This window comes from Pelophylax lessonae (genome assembly GCF_965119305.1).
Source record: "Pelophylax lessonae genome assembly, chromosome: 4".
Classification (NCBI taxonomy): Eukaryota; Metazoa; Chordata; class Amphibia; order Anura; family Ranidae; genus Pelophylax; species Pelophylax lessonae.
Window position 1 is genome coordinate 251,227,496 of NC_138771.1, and position 16,983 is coordinate 251,244,478.

General features: G+C 34.5%; 1 protein-coding gene across 3 annotated transcripts in view; it reads right to left on the reverse strand.

Moving 5' to 3' along the window:
- Positions 1-16,983, reverse strand: part of SYT1 (synaptotagmin 1) — a 754,020-nt gene that overhangs the window by 181,434 nt on the left and 555,603 nt on the right. For all 3 annotated transcript variants that reach the window (XM_082254981.1, XM_082254980.1, XM_082254982.1), the window contains one exon: positions 14,043-14,227. In XM_082254981.1, coding sequence (XP_082111107.1) covers positions 14,043-14,227 — 185 coding nt within the window. The remainder of the gene's footprint in view (positions 1-14,042; positions 14,228-16,983) is intronic.

Genomic DNA, 16,983 nt, shown 5'->3' on the forward strand with positions numbered 1-16,983 from the left:
CATGAAAAGATAAAATAAAATGTTTACAAGAATGTGAAGGGTGTACTCACTTTTGTGAGATACTGTGTATATATATATATATATGTGTATTTTTTTTTTTCTAAAAATAGCAGGCAGATAAAAAATAATAAGTAATAATAAAAATAATATGCCTAATAATGTATGCAATATTTTGGAAAGTACAGGCAATTTAAAATAATTTTTAAAGCTTTGTGAACATGCTGATAGAGTTATGACAAGAAAAGGTTTCATTACAAAGTAACATACCAAATTTATAACATTATTGCATGCAATATGTCAGGCCTCATTCAAGAAAATGTAGCTGCCAGCTTCTCGTGTCTGTATGATGTTTGTCAGTATGAAAGTGCCAACCATGGGTACATATGCAGCTCAGAAATACAACATGCTATTATATAGAATGGAAGCTCATGGGATAAAGGTTTGTCTACTCTAGTTAGTTTATTTTTTTAGGTAAAGCCAGGCTGATCTAAATTAATCATACAGTCAAAACATTTCAGTAAATAAGTCAAACATTTTTTTCTGTTGATAATTAAGAAATCTGTTTGCAATTTAGTTAGCTTGAGATTAAGTTTTACATTTTCAGCTAATATTAGGAGGCTTATGTGTTCTTGCTGTATTATAAAAACATTTGAAAATAAATGTTACTACCCAGTGTAGATTCGGACAATCTTTATAATCTGTATGTTTTTGTCTTCCATCATTTAGCCGTTTGGTATTTATATTATTTATATTTTCAGTTATCCAACTGTGAGTGCAAACATTTGGCTACCCATTCAAAGGATGCATAAAGTAGTCTAAAAAGTAATCATAATGTGGTTTTAAATAACTCCTTTTCAGAAATGTTCCTTTAAATCACCCCCTTGACAACTATTGCCTCAGTCCACTCTGGACCCTAAACAAGTAAATAAAATGCCCTTTAAAATTCTTCTCTGTATATCTGTTCTGTGATGGCCAGGAATAAAGTGACTGTTGACCACAGGTTTAGTGAACAGGTTGTGTTCAAATTTATGTGGTGCACAGACCTGTCTAAAAAGACCTCAATTTCATCTAAGGCTTTGGCATATCTACATAATGAGCACCAAGTCAACCATTTGCATAAAACACAGTGTATTAAATCTATTCTATTGATTGCATGATAAGAGGAGTTCATTTTAGCATAATATTTTTGCAGGAATGCACAACATGATTTGGCTTCAGAACTAGTGATATTTGCCAAGAAGCTATTCAGCAAATGAAACAACAACAGTAAAAAAAAAGTTCATGATAAATGTTAACTAAGGAATATATCTGGCAGAACACTCTCCTACAACTGCCAGAATGTTAAATGCTTTTTTTTATTGCCATGTTTTAGACTTTTTGGCAAAACTGAGGTTTTACAGCACAGGGCATTCAAATCATATAGAAACCATTTGGTCCTCAACAAAGGTTTCAATGAATAGTTTACAAAGCTGTTTTTCTACCAAATCTAAGCCACTAACAGCATATTGAAGATCTTCTATGTTATGACATAGCCTAAAAGCTTTTACAGAGGTCTTCAGTATCTTAATACTTTCCTATAACACCCCCCCCCCCCAAAAAAAAAAAAAAAAACTGACTGGGTTATTTATTAAAAAGTGTAAGGATTTAAGCAGAAGTAAACCCTCCCATGTCGTATCCTTTTCAGCCAAGGAAGCTGCCATCTGCAACTGATTTGCAACTGCCATGGTGCTGCACATGTTATCAGTTATGACACCAGCCATTTGATCCTTTGATGGTTTGGTTGAGAACACAAGCAAATGTGACAGTTAGCAATCCTGGCATTCCAGGAATGTAACTGTTTTTTTTTTAAAACCATTAAATTGATGGGCTTAGTTCTGTTCTAGGTACCCATGACGGCCAATGCATTGGCATGGCCTCGCTTCAGTAAATTCAATACAAACTGTATGGTTCTATCAACTTTCTTGCCCATGTGCACCTTACTTTTTCTTGGTACAAATTGACATGTTGAATTTGATACTGATACACACTGGAGCTCAGCTGCCTTTTAATGAGTCTGGTGTGCCCCTGCTATATATGTCCCACATGTTTGTAGCTCGTAAATGTGCTGGAGAATTTTTTGTACTGTATTGTTCTGTAAACTGCCCTGCCCACTTGTGTCTTTCTTTTGCTAGACATAAGTTGATCTGAGTGGTTTCCAATATTACTTTGCTTATTTTGGAAAAGTGGATGTAGATTAGATAATGAGTTTGCCTCTAAACAACATTGTAAACATGAGGATTTGCATTATCATTTTAGTATAATACGTATTTTCATGATTTGGATCTTAAGGTCCATGTTATTCTTCTAAATCCATCCTTTACTAAAGATGGCAACTATGTAACCTTTATGTTTTATGCCATAATTAGAAAAGTACATTGCCTCTCTGTGTGATAGGTATACCTTTTCAAAAGATGTATAATATAGATACTTGATCTATATGTATGTTTTGGACTATACAGTCTTTGTAATAGCTTCCACACTGTGATAATTGAACGTTGGGAAATGAAGGGCAGAGATTCATAAGTTATTACTTAGGAACAAGTATATGATATTCATACTAACATTTCAATGTAAAAGGGGATAGCTTAGCTATAAAAAATTCTTATTATTTATCAGATAGTGTGTATGTGGGGGCATATTTCAAATGTATAATTACATAATAACCATGGTTTGCTTCAGATCATCTAAGTACAATATTTATTTATTACAAAATATATTACAGGCATACTTTGCTTGGGAAATTGAAGATGTTGCATTATTTTTGTTTGTAATATTGTTTTATGTGTGCACCTTAATCATTTATTTTAAAAAAGAACATGTACAGTACACATGATTGCATCGATCTATCTATCTATCTATCTATCTATCTATCTATCTATCTATCTATCTATCTATCTATCTATCTATCTATCTATCTATCTATCTATCTATCTATCTATCTATCTATCTATCTATCTATCTATCTATCTATCTATCTATCTATCTATCTATCTATCTATCTATCTATCTATCTATCTATCATCTATCTATTTATCTGACCTTAGTCAGTTGTAATCTCATTAAGTAAAATAAATAGCAGGCCTTAAATCAAATAATATTAGGGAGAAATGTAACATAAGCTACATGATTGATTTGTACCTTTTATATCATAAATGTTAATTATTTGCAGCAATTACACAATTTTAGCCTTCTAATGCAATTCTGTTTGCATTTGTGGGGATAACTCTGTTTGAATGAAATCAATTTAGTTCAGCCTCTTGATGTATTAAGCAGTGTTAAGCAGTGGATTAATCTCAATTGAGAAGCCCCAGCTGTCAAGACAACTAATCACAAAATGTTTTCACTGTCTATGGTTTATCCAAACAGGAAAAAAAAAACCTACCGCAATTGACAATCCAGAACAGTCATGAGATACAACACAGAGAGGGAGGACACAGAAGGAAGAAATCAAATTAAGACAGCCACACATAACCATTGTAAGAGCCATGGAGAAATGACCATTAGATATGCATCTCATTAGAATTTCATTTTATTTACAGGGAAAATTGCCATGTAGGTCAATGCTGTTCTGCAGGAAGAACTTCAAATGTCCCCTAGATTAATTCCTGTTTGCCTCAGTAGCTGCTACTGCACATTGTGATGATAATGGGGTATAATGACCCAAAATCATGTGGAGAGAATGGGGAAATCATATTAAACACACTGCCACCCGTTTTTCCCCAAAATTCACTAGCTGATAACAAAAATAGTAAGATTTAAATGTCATGTCCATGCTAGGCGTTTGTGTGTGTGTGTGTGTGTGTGTGGTGTGGTGTGGTGGGGGGTAATACATTTAACAAAATAAACAACCAGCTCAAACACATTGACACAAAGCAGGTCAACTAAAAGGGAATACAATGACACCTTAGCCAGGATCTGGTAAATATTCTTAATGCAGCTTATTCAAAAATGGCTGTTGTAAACTGGTAATATTACAGTTTGATTAATGGTTTGAGTGAATACACATTCTGGTCTGGGTTTTAATAACTACCAAAGCACAATTCTGGTTCATATTTAATATAGTTGGGTGTAATGGGGATGTCTTCAAAAAAGTTGATAAGAAGAAAATAACAATCAGAATCCAAGCATGCCTATAATACTAGATGCTGAAGGCTGAGGGGACACATTACACCTCCTAAGATAAACATACATAGGATTCATAAAATATTTGTTTTCTATAAAATCTTAATTGCCTTCTGTTCAGTTATATGTTGGTTCTCAGATTGTGAAACCCATAATTTGAAATTATAGATATAGAATAATTGGCATTAAAAAAGTGCCCAATACAGCATAATAAAACAATATACCACCCCTTTAGCACTCCCTTCAGAACCTCTGATTAGTTGTGTCATGCCTGCAAATACCCTCTCCATGGACCATTGTATGAGAGCCAACAAAACCCTCTATACATGACCTAAACAAGGACCTCTTTCTAAAATCACAGATAAAAATAAATCAGATGGAATACTGGGGAAAGTACATTGTTTTAAACTAAGCAAAGGCATTATTGTATTGCCATAATAATGTATATTAACACATTTCTATTATAATCTTAATAATAGTTTAAGTAAAAAATAATCGTGGGCAAAATAGAATAAAAAGCAAAAAGTATGGTAGACAATGCTTTGAGTCAATACAGCTGGTAACTGGTGGGAGGTGAATGTGCTTGGACCATATACCTTATGACCCATGGGGCAGAGTACTCCCCATACCCTATGTGCTTATGACCTGGTTGATGCTATATCAGCTTATTCTTTTCATTTTAAAAATAAATTCACATAACATATATTTATATTAGAATATAGAGACAAGAGATGTAATTGTGACCTTGTCTCAAAATAAAGTATATACTGTATATTTTGCAGTCATATTATTCATATAAGCTAACATATAATCAATCTTTAATAAAAGATTCATGTAAATGTAACCTGGACTTCAAAGTGAAATTTTCTTTTAGTTTTCTCTGCCATTTTTAAGCACAATATAAAAAAAAATTAAAAAGGCTTTTTAAATTAAGAATTACTTTGTAGTTATATTATTAATAGCACCCTTAAAGAAAGGTTCTTAGCACTAAAAACTTGTCTGTAAATCCATTATGAAATGACCATTGACCTGCCATATGACAGCTAAATTCCATTTACCCAGCAGTAACCACAAAGAACTGTGCCTGTAAATAAGATGACTTTTTTTAATGGTACAGTCACAGAAAAGGTCTCATATTAAGTTAATGTGCTCATTTTTTTTTCTAACGCACATTTAATTTGCCTTTAAAGACATTCATTCTCAAACAAATTGGTCATTTTTCCATGAGTAACAAAGATAATACATTGTACAAAAAACTGACATATTGAAAAAAATTAATAAAACAAAAATAAAAAATAAATGAAACAAAACACAAGTAAGCATTTACAATACACATTGTTAGTAACACAGAAATGCAATGTGGACCATTTACATGTATTAGAAAGTGTAGATTTCAACAAGAGTTATAAAAATATTCAATTGTATCTATTAAACAGCAAACATTTACACTATATGTATATTTACTTTGGATCAGTTATGGTCCTAAATATACAGCTAGACAATACAGTAATACAGCTTTTAAGTTTACAGATTTTGTAGAAATGTAAAAAAAGGTGCTGCTCTGGATCCATAAAAATAGTCCAAGAACTCAAACCACTTCTGAGTTTATCTGGGATTGCAATTTATAGGACTTGGTTAATGCTCATTACATTTCTATTTTGTGTAGTAAAAGCTGTGTTGATGAGTTTTAGCCAACTAAATAAATGTTAGCAGCATCAAGATGAATCCTGTACTAATTTGTGTGGATGCCCAGACTCCATACTGTGTTGCACTATCCGACATGTATGTTATTAACATGTATGCTATTGACTCCTGTGTTTCAGTGGCGGCAGCTTGGTATCTTATAGTGGCACATATGGGAAATGTGTAATTACTGGGGCTCTGATCTACTGCTGCAAAGGGGAGCTGGTTTAAGCATTAGCTATGTGCATTTCATACAGGGGTGCAGAACAGTTGGCATTAGACTATTTCAAAATATGTGAAAATGTAATTTGTTCATATAGGACTTTTTGTGCCAAACAATAAAACTGCATATTTACTTCTAAATGATTCCTGCTGCCAATAAAAAAACATACTATATCATATGTTATAGTTTAGTTATCATATATATATATATATATATATATATATATAATTGACATTGTAAAATGAATTGGATGCTGCAAATGAAGGCAGGTTAGAAAGACAAACCCAGAATAAAAGTAATAAAGAAATGCAGTTTATACTTCTGTGCATCAAGTTAATTGAGAAAACCAGACATAATGCCTAAAAGAAAGACCATGATTAGTAAAAATTGAATGCTGCTTATTACAGTTTTTATTAGACCAGGTGTTGTTTAGCATAAAGGGTTGATCTAAAACTGACTTTTTGACCATTTTCAGGAGACACTGAATCTAATCCAATTCCAATGCTTCTCATTTGCATGATCCTTTTAAAGCACTTGTGCCTACACTCAGACCTGTAGCACTGCAAATGCTTCAAAGAAAAAATACCTTTGATTGTGTAGTATTTTTAAAAACACCCTTTACTACACTTTTAGAGCTATTTCTTCTTTTATGCTTTTTGTGAATAAGCCAAATACGTAATGTGGATGATGGAAAATTGAAGCATTTGGTGTGCTATAGGTCTGAGTGTAGAAACAAGTGCTTAATGCCGATCATGCAAATGAGAGCCATTGGAATCTGGTGAGTTTTTGTCTTTTCATGTGGTGCCGACACATGCATTTGGGTTTGAAGATGGATATTAGAATTCTTTCACACTAGTGTATCGGATTTATGTGGACTTATGTGAACTGTTTATGTTTATATTTACAGTGGCATTGGATTTTCATTACATTGCTACTTTAGAATTTTTTGTTTAATTTTTTTACACTCTTATTCCAAATTGTGTTTATTATTTTTATTTTTTTTAGTGGTGAAGTTACATTTGAGGCAGAGTGGATGTTTTGGGAATATTTGGTCGTCTGATGTTTTGGGAATTGTATTTCTCAACCTTAGTGCTACCAGGGACTGGTACATTTTTCCAAAACCTTCTATGCCCCAAAGCTCAAAAACATTTATAGTCTTTTTTTCTCTATCATTCCTTCTACTCCCTCTACCTCTCTTTGCTTCTCTCTTTCCCTCTCTTTTAATTTATTTTTCTCTGGTTTTATATTCCTTAAAATGTTTGTAAAGGCACAGGGTTTTTTACATTCTATGCATGAAGATAAAAAACCTTCTGTGTGCAGCAGCTCCCCCTAATACTTACCTGAGCCCCCTCTCAATCCAGCCATGACCATGAGCACCTTGCCTCTCTGGGGAAACACACTACTGATTGTCAATTGGCAGCAGCAGGAGTCATTGGCTCCCCTGCTGTCAATCACAGCCAGTGAGCGAATCAGGAGATGGAGGGGGTGGAACCGAAATGTGGCTCCATGTCTGAATCGACACACATAGCAGTGGCTTGGCTCGGGTGCCCCCATAGCAAACTTCTTGCTGTGAGGCACTTGAGAGGAGGGAGGAGTCAGGAGCGCCGACACCCAGAGGAGGATCCGGGCCACTCTGTGCAAAAACACTGTACAGAGCAGGTAAGTATAACATGTTTTTATTTTAATGAAGAAAAATTAAAGCTTTACAATCACTTTAATTTCTCTCTTTGTTGTTGCTATCTTGTATTTCTTTTCTCTCTTGAATTCTTTGTCTATATTGTGTTCTCTCTTTCTCTCTCTCTCTCATTTTCTCCTTTTTTCTTTCTATCCTCATTTTGTCTCATTCACTGGTAAAGTGTATATAAACCTAAAAAAACATATAATTGCCTTTCTAAGGCTCAGTCAAATCACATTGCCCAAAATGTTATTTTTTTTGTTGTAAATTAATGCTAAAAATAAAATAAATAATATTGCATTTTAAAGAATTTGTGTACACTTTAAAGGCATTTTAAAAACAAATAAAACTTTGTTTTCAGGTCCAGATTCCACACATACTACAGTGAATGAAACTGCAATGATTCTTCAGTTCACTGAGCTTAATGAGTAATCACGACATCAGACACTCTGAAAATGCAGCCAATCATAAATATCTGATACTGTCAGTTGACAATGTCAGAACTTGATTGTCTTCTGCCTTAAAGTGTTTGATGAGTTATAGGTTGTGTTTAGACATTACAGTCAGTCAAATGCAGGACCTGTAGTGTTTTATTCATACTACATGGGCACCAGCCACATCTGTCCTCTAGCCCAGTTGGCGAAGCTAGGAATGAAAGGGAAGTGCCAAGATCCCCAATGAATTTAGGAAGCCAAAGGGGTCACTAGCAACTATTTAAAATAATTTAGTTTGCTTTTTACTCAACTGTATCTCTGAAAGAAACAATTATACTATTAAACAAAATAAAATGACAGTTTCTAAGAAATTACATAGTATTTCACAAAAGAATACATCTTGGTTTGAGCATGAATAAAAAATGTGAATACTTAAATAATAATTGTTAAAAGATAATTCCCACCAATGTTGATTTATTAATAAAATTGCATTTAGCCTTCTTGGATGTTTTTGCCTTTTGTGTTTTTGTTCCTGTGTTATTTATTCTGCTAATTGCAACACAAATTAAGAGCTCATGGTTATGCAACATCTAGTTCATTCAAAAGTAAAGATAAGTAATGTAACATTTTGTATAATGAAAACTAGGACTGCAAATAAATTTTCCTGTTTATTAAAGTGGAAGTAAACCCTCCTATTGTTTTCAGCCAAGGAAGCTGCCATCTTGGCCTCTGTGTAATCGTCAACTGCCATGATGCTGCACATGTGATCAGTTATGACACCAGCCATTGGATGGGTTGACAGTTTGGTTGAGAGCACAACCAATAGGAGTGTTACATTTCTGGCACGTGCCGGAAATGTAACTGTTTTTTGAAACTGTTAAATGGATAGGTTTACTTCCACTTTAATGACTTGGGCACTCCCTTGACCTGATATAAATTATTTTAGAATCTACAAAATTGGTGAATACAATAAATAATTTTCCATTAACATGCTATAAATGAGCTGCTTGCTTTCATCACAGCATATTTGGCCAGTTTAAGGCAACTGTATTCTGCTTTAGTAAATAATTGGCAATAGTAGCCAAATTAAACTATGAAACTACTAAAGCCAGAAGATGTGACAATAATTACCTTAAATTATATTATGTTAATTACTCTAACAGACTTACACAAAGAGGCTGTAGACACTGCTTATGCAAAAATTGCATTAATTTATGATTGGTTAGTGTCAGTTACCACAATTTCCTTGCATTACCAAATAAGCCTATATATTAGTAGTAGGAAATTATACACTGAGAAGAATTATCCTTTAAGACACATTTTACCAAGGAAAAAAGGATTAGAAAGCAGAAAAACATCAAGTAAAATTTTGGCATGTGTCAGCAAGCACAGTGAAAACTTTCTAGGGATAAATGACCTTTTTCAGGAGTTCCTAAGGCCCTGTTCACATTAGATTTTAATGTAGGTGCACTGCCATTTAAACTCTATAAGAATGTGCATTTTCTTGGAAGTGCAAAAAATCCCTGCATGCTGCACTTTTGTAAAACACGTTTTCTAATAGAGTTTAATGGCAGTGCACCTAAAACATGCATAAAATGTGCAAAAAAGTACACTGCACTGATGTGAACTCGGTCTTACTCTTAAAAGGCTACTCCTAAAAATGTAAATAAAGACCTGTGAAATAAAACATGGAATTAATAAATAAGCATCACATGCATTTACCTGATACTTCATTTCAAGCAGTCAATTGGAATTGAAGTAGTTTAATTTCAGCAAAGCAAATAATTAGTACTTAAAGTAAAAGTTCAGCCTAAAACTAAAATCTCTAAATCTGCTTGCAGCCACATCTAAAACTGACCAATCTAGCCCTGTAGAGCAAAAGAAACTATACATACCTTTTCTGAAGCCGCTCCTGTCCAATCCCACACTGATCTGTCAGGGGCAGCGTCTCTGTGTTGGCGTGTGCAGAAGAGGCAGCCGACAATGGAAGCCCCATATGATTATGGGTAACGTCACTTTCCAGGCATTTCACAGCCATTGTAGTCTGTCTCCTGCACAGTGTCTGCCGCTGAAGACCAGACCGGAGTGACTTCAGAAAAGGTATGTACAGCGATTTTTGCTTTAGAGAATTAGATAGGTTAGTCTTAGACTGTGGCTTCAAGAAGATTTAGAGATTTTAGTTTTAGGATGAACTTCCACTTTAAGAATCAGGAACTTTCATCTGAGTAAGGCCAAACAATTGTAAATTTGGCAACTTGCTTTAAAACTGCTTAAGTGCAAAATAATAATGTTGTCTTTTTTTGGAGTGCCTCTTTAAAGGAAACTTGTACTGACAAAATACTCCCTTGTTGACTTCCTTCATGCTAAGTATTTTGCTGTATAATGATCCTCTGCATTTAACATGAACTTTGGACCTCTGGTATAGCATGGATCCAAGGTAATAGCTATTTTCTATATATTTAAATTGAATTATGAAGTACTGTAAAAAAAAAAAAATATATATATATATATATATTCTGAGACAGGTAATAGGCAGCTAGGCAAAAAAACATATATTCAGCTAAGACAGGCTTTAGCTAGGACAGTTTTTCTCTCAAAACAGATATAATTCACATTAGTATGAATAAATCAATAAATAGCTAAATCTGTAATGAGTATACACACAATATAGTTATTGTATATCTTTTTGTCATTTATGCCAGTGAAGCACTAGTAAATGCCTCAGTACTCTTTTTATAAAACAAGATATAAAAGCAACACACTGATAGGACTTTTTAGGTGACAAAAATTCTATATACTACAATATATACTGTATATATATATATATATTACCAAAAGTATTGGGATGCCTGCCTTTATACGCACATGAACCCCAAACCTGCTCATCCATGTCTTTATGGACCTTGCTTTGTGCACTGGCGTGCAGTCATGTTGGAACAGAAAGGGGCCATCCCCAAACCATTCTCCCAAAGTTTGGAGCATGAAATTGTCCAAAATGTCTTGGTATGCAGACACCTTAAGAGTTCCCTTCACTGGAACTAAGGGGCCAAGCCCAACCCCTGCAAAACAACCCCACATTATATTCCCCAATCCATCAAATGATTTGGACCAGTGCACAAAGTAAGGTCCATAAAGACAAGGATAAGTGAGTTCTGGGTGGAGGAATTTGACCGGCCTGTACAGAGTCCTGACTCCAACCCGATGGAACACCTTTTAGATGAAGTGGAGACTGTGAGCCAGGCCTTTTCGTGCATATTAGTGCCTTACCTCACAAATGCGCTTCTGTAAGAATGGTCAAACATTCGCTTTGACACACCCCTAAACCTTGTGGACAGCCTTCCCAAAAGAGTTGAAGCTGTTATAGCTGCAAAGGTTGGCCCAACTCAATATTGAAGCCTGCAGATTAAGACTGGGATGCCATTAAACTTCATGTATGTGCAAAGGCAGGTGCCCCAATATTTTTGTAATTTAGTCTTTATATATATATATATATATATATAAAAACAAACAATCATCATTCATTGATACATTTTCTGTAAGTATCAATCATTTATTGATACATATTCTGTAAGTATCACTAAACAATTTGATTTTATCAAATATAATTTATAGTATATCGTATTTTTGGCACCTAAAAATTCCCATCAAAGTGCTGTTTACATCTTATTCTTTTAATTATCTTTTAATTATCAATAAATCTGAAGGAAATCTAACCACAAAAGTTGGATAGTGTGTATCCAGCTTAAGTCACATTAAGAAACATTTTTTTTCCCTACTCTACTTGAGTTGTGTAGAGCTGATTGCATATTTTTGAATTGATGATAATACCAGAAAACTGATATTATAAAGCCTTGTTCACATGGCATACTTGGGTGCTCTGTGCATCCCCAATGCAGGCAGTCCCTTTCATGTCAACTGGGACACATCCACTGCTCCTGAATCAACAGCAATGTGGGTTAATGCAGATGCACGTTCCCAAATACAGACAGTGAGGATTTGAGGACCTGAACCCAAACAGATGTCAAATTGGGAGCAGTGGCTGTGCGTTCCTGTGTGGGAAAACATGACCCCCATATGGGTGTGTGCTATGTACACTTATGTAAATGAGGCCCAAAAGTTCCCACAAAGTACATGCAATAGGCACTTCAGTAGCAGGTTAGATACGGAGTAAACCAAACAAATGTTAATACCTGCCAACTTCCAAAAAAAGGCAGCATTATATCCACTAAACAGACCTTTCCCTAGCCTATATTACAGTTTCCTGTACATGAGTGCCTGTACACATTTTATATCTGTATCAGGATATCTATTAAGTAATCAATCACAATAATTAACACAACAAATACTTTGTCATATAAAATAGTTTTTAAAAAATATACAAATATAAAAACATAGTCTTATTATATAGATGGAATATAGCAGATTTAAATTATATTGCAAATATAATACATTAATGCATATTAAAATTCATAAACTCAGAGCAAACAGAATCTATGTAAATTCATTACTTTTTATATTGAGATAATGGCTGTAAGAAGAAAGACTGATTTTAAACATTTCTTGAGCAGAACATGAATGCAACATGAAAAGAACAGACAAGAAAAAAACAAAGTAACCCAAGACCAAAAGATATACAAACGCTACAACTAGAAAACAGTGCCATCTGTTGATAAAGAGACCAAGTTTGATTGTTTAGATTTTGTTGTACTTAGACAATTCAGTAGGCCAATTATTGGTAGATCATTGTTTTTATTTAGTCAGTTTCTTTTGAGCAATTGAAAATGCTGAACTCAGCAGCATGTTTAAAAATATTCTAGCTGTCCATTGAATATTTAAAAAAAATATTATTTAGATTATATCAAATTAGGTAATTAGTAAAAGATATTTCGTTTTTTGCAGATAGCAACTGTATTTAGTTTTTATAGTAAATAAAAAAAGTTGGATTAAGTAGAATTTGAATTAATGTTGTGATAAGATAACATTTAACTGTAAAATGCTGTACATGTAAAAATATAAACAAATGATAAAGTAACACATTTATCCTTACAGAGTAATAACACATAACATGGAACAGACATAATTCACTAACTGAGGTGCAGCATGTGTCATGTGCATGAAAAAAATTTGGGCAATAGAATGGTATAAATCACTACATTCCTATGAAGTCAGTAATTTTCCATCTGACGTAATGTAAGTGAAACAAATGAGTGTACAGTAAATATTGTCCAGTACCACCATACCTTCATTGTATAAATCTACGGGGTGGGCTCCAAATATATAAAGAGATGGGTTTGTAAATGCCCAGAGTTTAAATAAAATATTTATTTGGCGGGCCTCCTGCCTACAGTAAGAGTTTTCCCTTTCCAATGAGACAAAGTCTGACATACACTTTGGCATAAGGCACTCTGTTATATTTAAAACCAATATCTGTCATACCGTACCCCAAAATGTTCCCTTTCCCCTTATTCCCTTTCAAAAAAGAAAAACACCACTTGGCTCCTGCAAGAAAGCTATTGAATGCTTACCTTCATGCTGGCTAGTGAGTATAAACTCTGCTGACTTTAAGCAGTACATTATCTGGCAACGCTTCAGCATTCAACACTTCCAGGAGTGTTAAAATCTGTAATATTTTTACTAACAACTGTACTCAGCAAATAAGTACCTTTTTATTGCCTAATATTTTGCATGTCATTTAATATAATAAGAAAATCATACTAATTCACTAGTCTATGTGGCATTCCACCAGCTACATTGATTTTATTATGTGTTGTTGTTGTGAAAATAGGTAAGCCCATCAAACATTTATACCTTATCATTTTGTTCTACAAATTATAACATCAACAACTAAAATAATAAATTATTTTACCTGGTCTTTCATATTCTTGCCTAAATCTTTAACATCTTTCATGTTGATAGCATTCTTTCCACCCTTTTCCTTGCCCTTCTTCTTGTTCTTCTTTTTGAATAAACATTTTTTGCACACGCAGAAACAGCAGGTAAGAATCAAGAGAACGGCAACTATGGCTATTGCAATTAAGGCCCATGGTGGCACTGAAAAACAGAAGCAATGCATCAGAATATAAAACCACATTGGTAAACAAAATACTTAAAAAAATTACTGATGTACAGTAGAATCACAGTGATCTTTATAAACAAGCCACCAGCTTAGCTGCAGGCACTGTGGAACCTATCCTCCAAAAAGTGAATAGTTGAAAGTAATTTAAGTGCCCATTCAGTAGATTAGTTATTCTTCTCCTCCCTTCCAACAGTGATTTGGCAGCCTGCCAACCTTCTACTCTCTAATGCAGTGATTATCAACCTTTTTTTCAGTCAAGGCACCCTTTAAAATTCTGCATAATCTTGAGACACCCCATTCTAAATTGTAAAAATGTAAACTAATAGTTCTACGTAATACAGCAACATCCACAAATGTAGGACCACCAACATTAGAGGAGATTTATTCTCTCAAAGCAAATACACCTTTGCACGCTGGTATCAGGTACCCTGGTTGAAAAAGGCTGCTCTAATGTACACACAGATCAGGTGCACAGGAGAAAACACTTGGAGAGTGCTGAGGCCTGACTTGGATGACTTTACTACATCTCTTGGGAACTTTGAAGACAACGTTTTTCATTACATCTTTAGTTAGAGATGTCAGAGATGCCTTGTTGAAAAGTGTATTTACTGTTTTTTAAGGTTATTTCTATAACCTAATTACTTTTCTATTTCACATTTATATTAAGTAAAAAACAAATTTAGGCGGCACAGTGGTGTAATGGTTAGCACTTTCACCTAGCAGCAAGAGGGTCACTGGTTCAAATCCCAACCACGACACTACCTGCCTGGAGTTTGCATGTTCTCCCTGTGCCTGCATGGGCTTCCTCCAGGTACTCTGGTTTCCTCCCACACTCCAAAGACATGCTGGTAGGTTAATTGGATCCTGTATAAAATTGGTCCTACTGTGTATGTATGAATGTGAGTTAGGGACTTTAGAATGTAAGCTCCTTGATGGCAGGCACTGATGTGAATGTGCAATGTATATGTAAAGCGCTGTGTAAAATTTACAGCGCTATATAAGAACCTGAAATAATAATAATTAGTGGGTTTATACTCCTGACCAACAAACACTGCAGCTATTCTAGAGTCAGAATGTTCATTTCAGCAAAAAGACTGCATATTGTATAGTTGGAAAAAGGCTCTGTCACATCTCAAGCAGGTGTAGTATTTTTTTTTTTCTATTCCTCTTTTGGTCATAATGGTAAACAGGACAAACAGGGAAAGTGAATCTCCCTAAATGTGGCACAGACAGAAATATAAACCTTACAGCAGTTGTAATTCCCCTTTGTTCTTTTCAAAACTAAAACAAGTTTTGACTTTAGATGTACTTTAAAATTTTGGATTTCTCATCAATTTTATTCCTAGTGGCAATGGGCATTAGGAGAAACAGAGCGTGTGGATTTACTACAGTGGGTTAAAGCCAACCACCTGGCAAGGTTTTAATAACTCATGACTCTCCAAAAACTACAAAAAGGTTTTGGCTTTTGATAAAATTGCTGTACGATACATTTCAAAGTACAGATAATAAACATTAGATAGAAAAAGAAATTCCAAAACACATTACATATCAACTCAAGAAAATGTAAATGCAGTCCAATCACCAATATGAATTGTCCTTTAGTTCAATTTTCAATTTGCAAGCAGGGTTCTAACTTCTCTATTTTCTATGTGACTAAAATTTTATCAACTTCCGTGAACATTACTAAACTAATTAGGGGATTGGAGGAACCTTAATTATGAAGAGCGTCTGCAATCCCTTGATTTATTTTTATTTTTTTTCCAAAACATTTTATTGAGAGAAATCAAAGCAAATGTACAACACATCAGGTGGTACAAAACATGAAATATGAACAAAAAGAACATGGGATAAGAGGAAATGAATAGACCAAAGCTCAATCGTACAGTGGAGCGTAGGAACATACAAGACTGTTGTGGACCATCTAGCTAAATCCACAATCAGACTTGGGACGGCATAGGTATCTGTACAACGGTTTAGGGCATCGCTTGACGCCTGAGAGGGGACATGATAGCAATTTATAAATACCTCAATGGTGATCTCAGCATAGAAAAAAAGCTAATCAGTCGAAAGGATTGCATGAGGACTCGTGGGCATGCGATTAGAGGAGAAGCGTTTTAACCTCAGGCAACACAGGGGGTTCTTTACTGTTAGGGCTACAGAATTGTGGAATTCTCTACCACAAGAGGTGGTTTCTGTGGGAAGTATGGTTGCATTCAAAAGACTCTTGGACATACATCTCAATGATCAGAACATTCAGGGGTATGAGAGATGATTACGGCCACACACACCTACACAGGTTGGACTGGATAGACTATTGTCTTTATTCAACCTCAACTACTATGTAACTATGTACTATGTAACATATCATAGCAGGATAGGATAGCAAGAGAGGATAGCAAAAAAAAAAAAAAATAGCAAAAAGACCTTCTTAAACAATCAATGCAAATAATTAGAGGAAAACAACAGAATGGGAAAGACTAGAGAGCTTTTTAAAGGAAAGTTTTGTGCAAAGATGGGCACGATAATAGACAAAAATGGCAAGGATCTGACAGAAGTAGAAGAGATAAAGAAAAGATGGCAAGAATACACAGAAGAACTATACAAGAAAGATCTGAATGTCCCATATAACTACGATGATGCAGTCAATGACCTTGAATTGGGTATCCTGGAGAGTGAAGTCAAGTAGGCCTTAGAAAGCATTGCTGGTAACAAAGCTAGTGGAAGTAAAGTT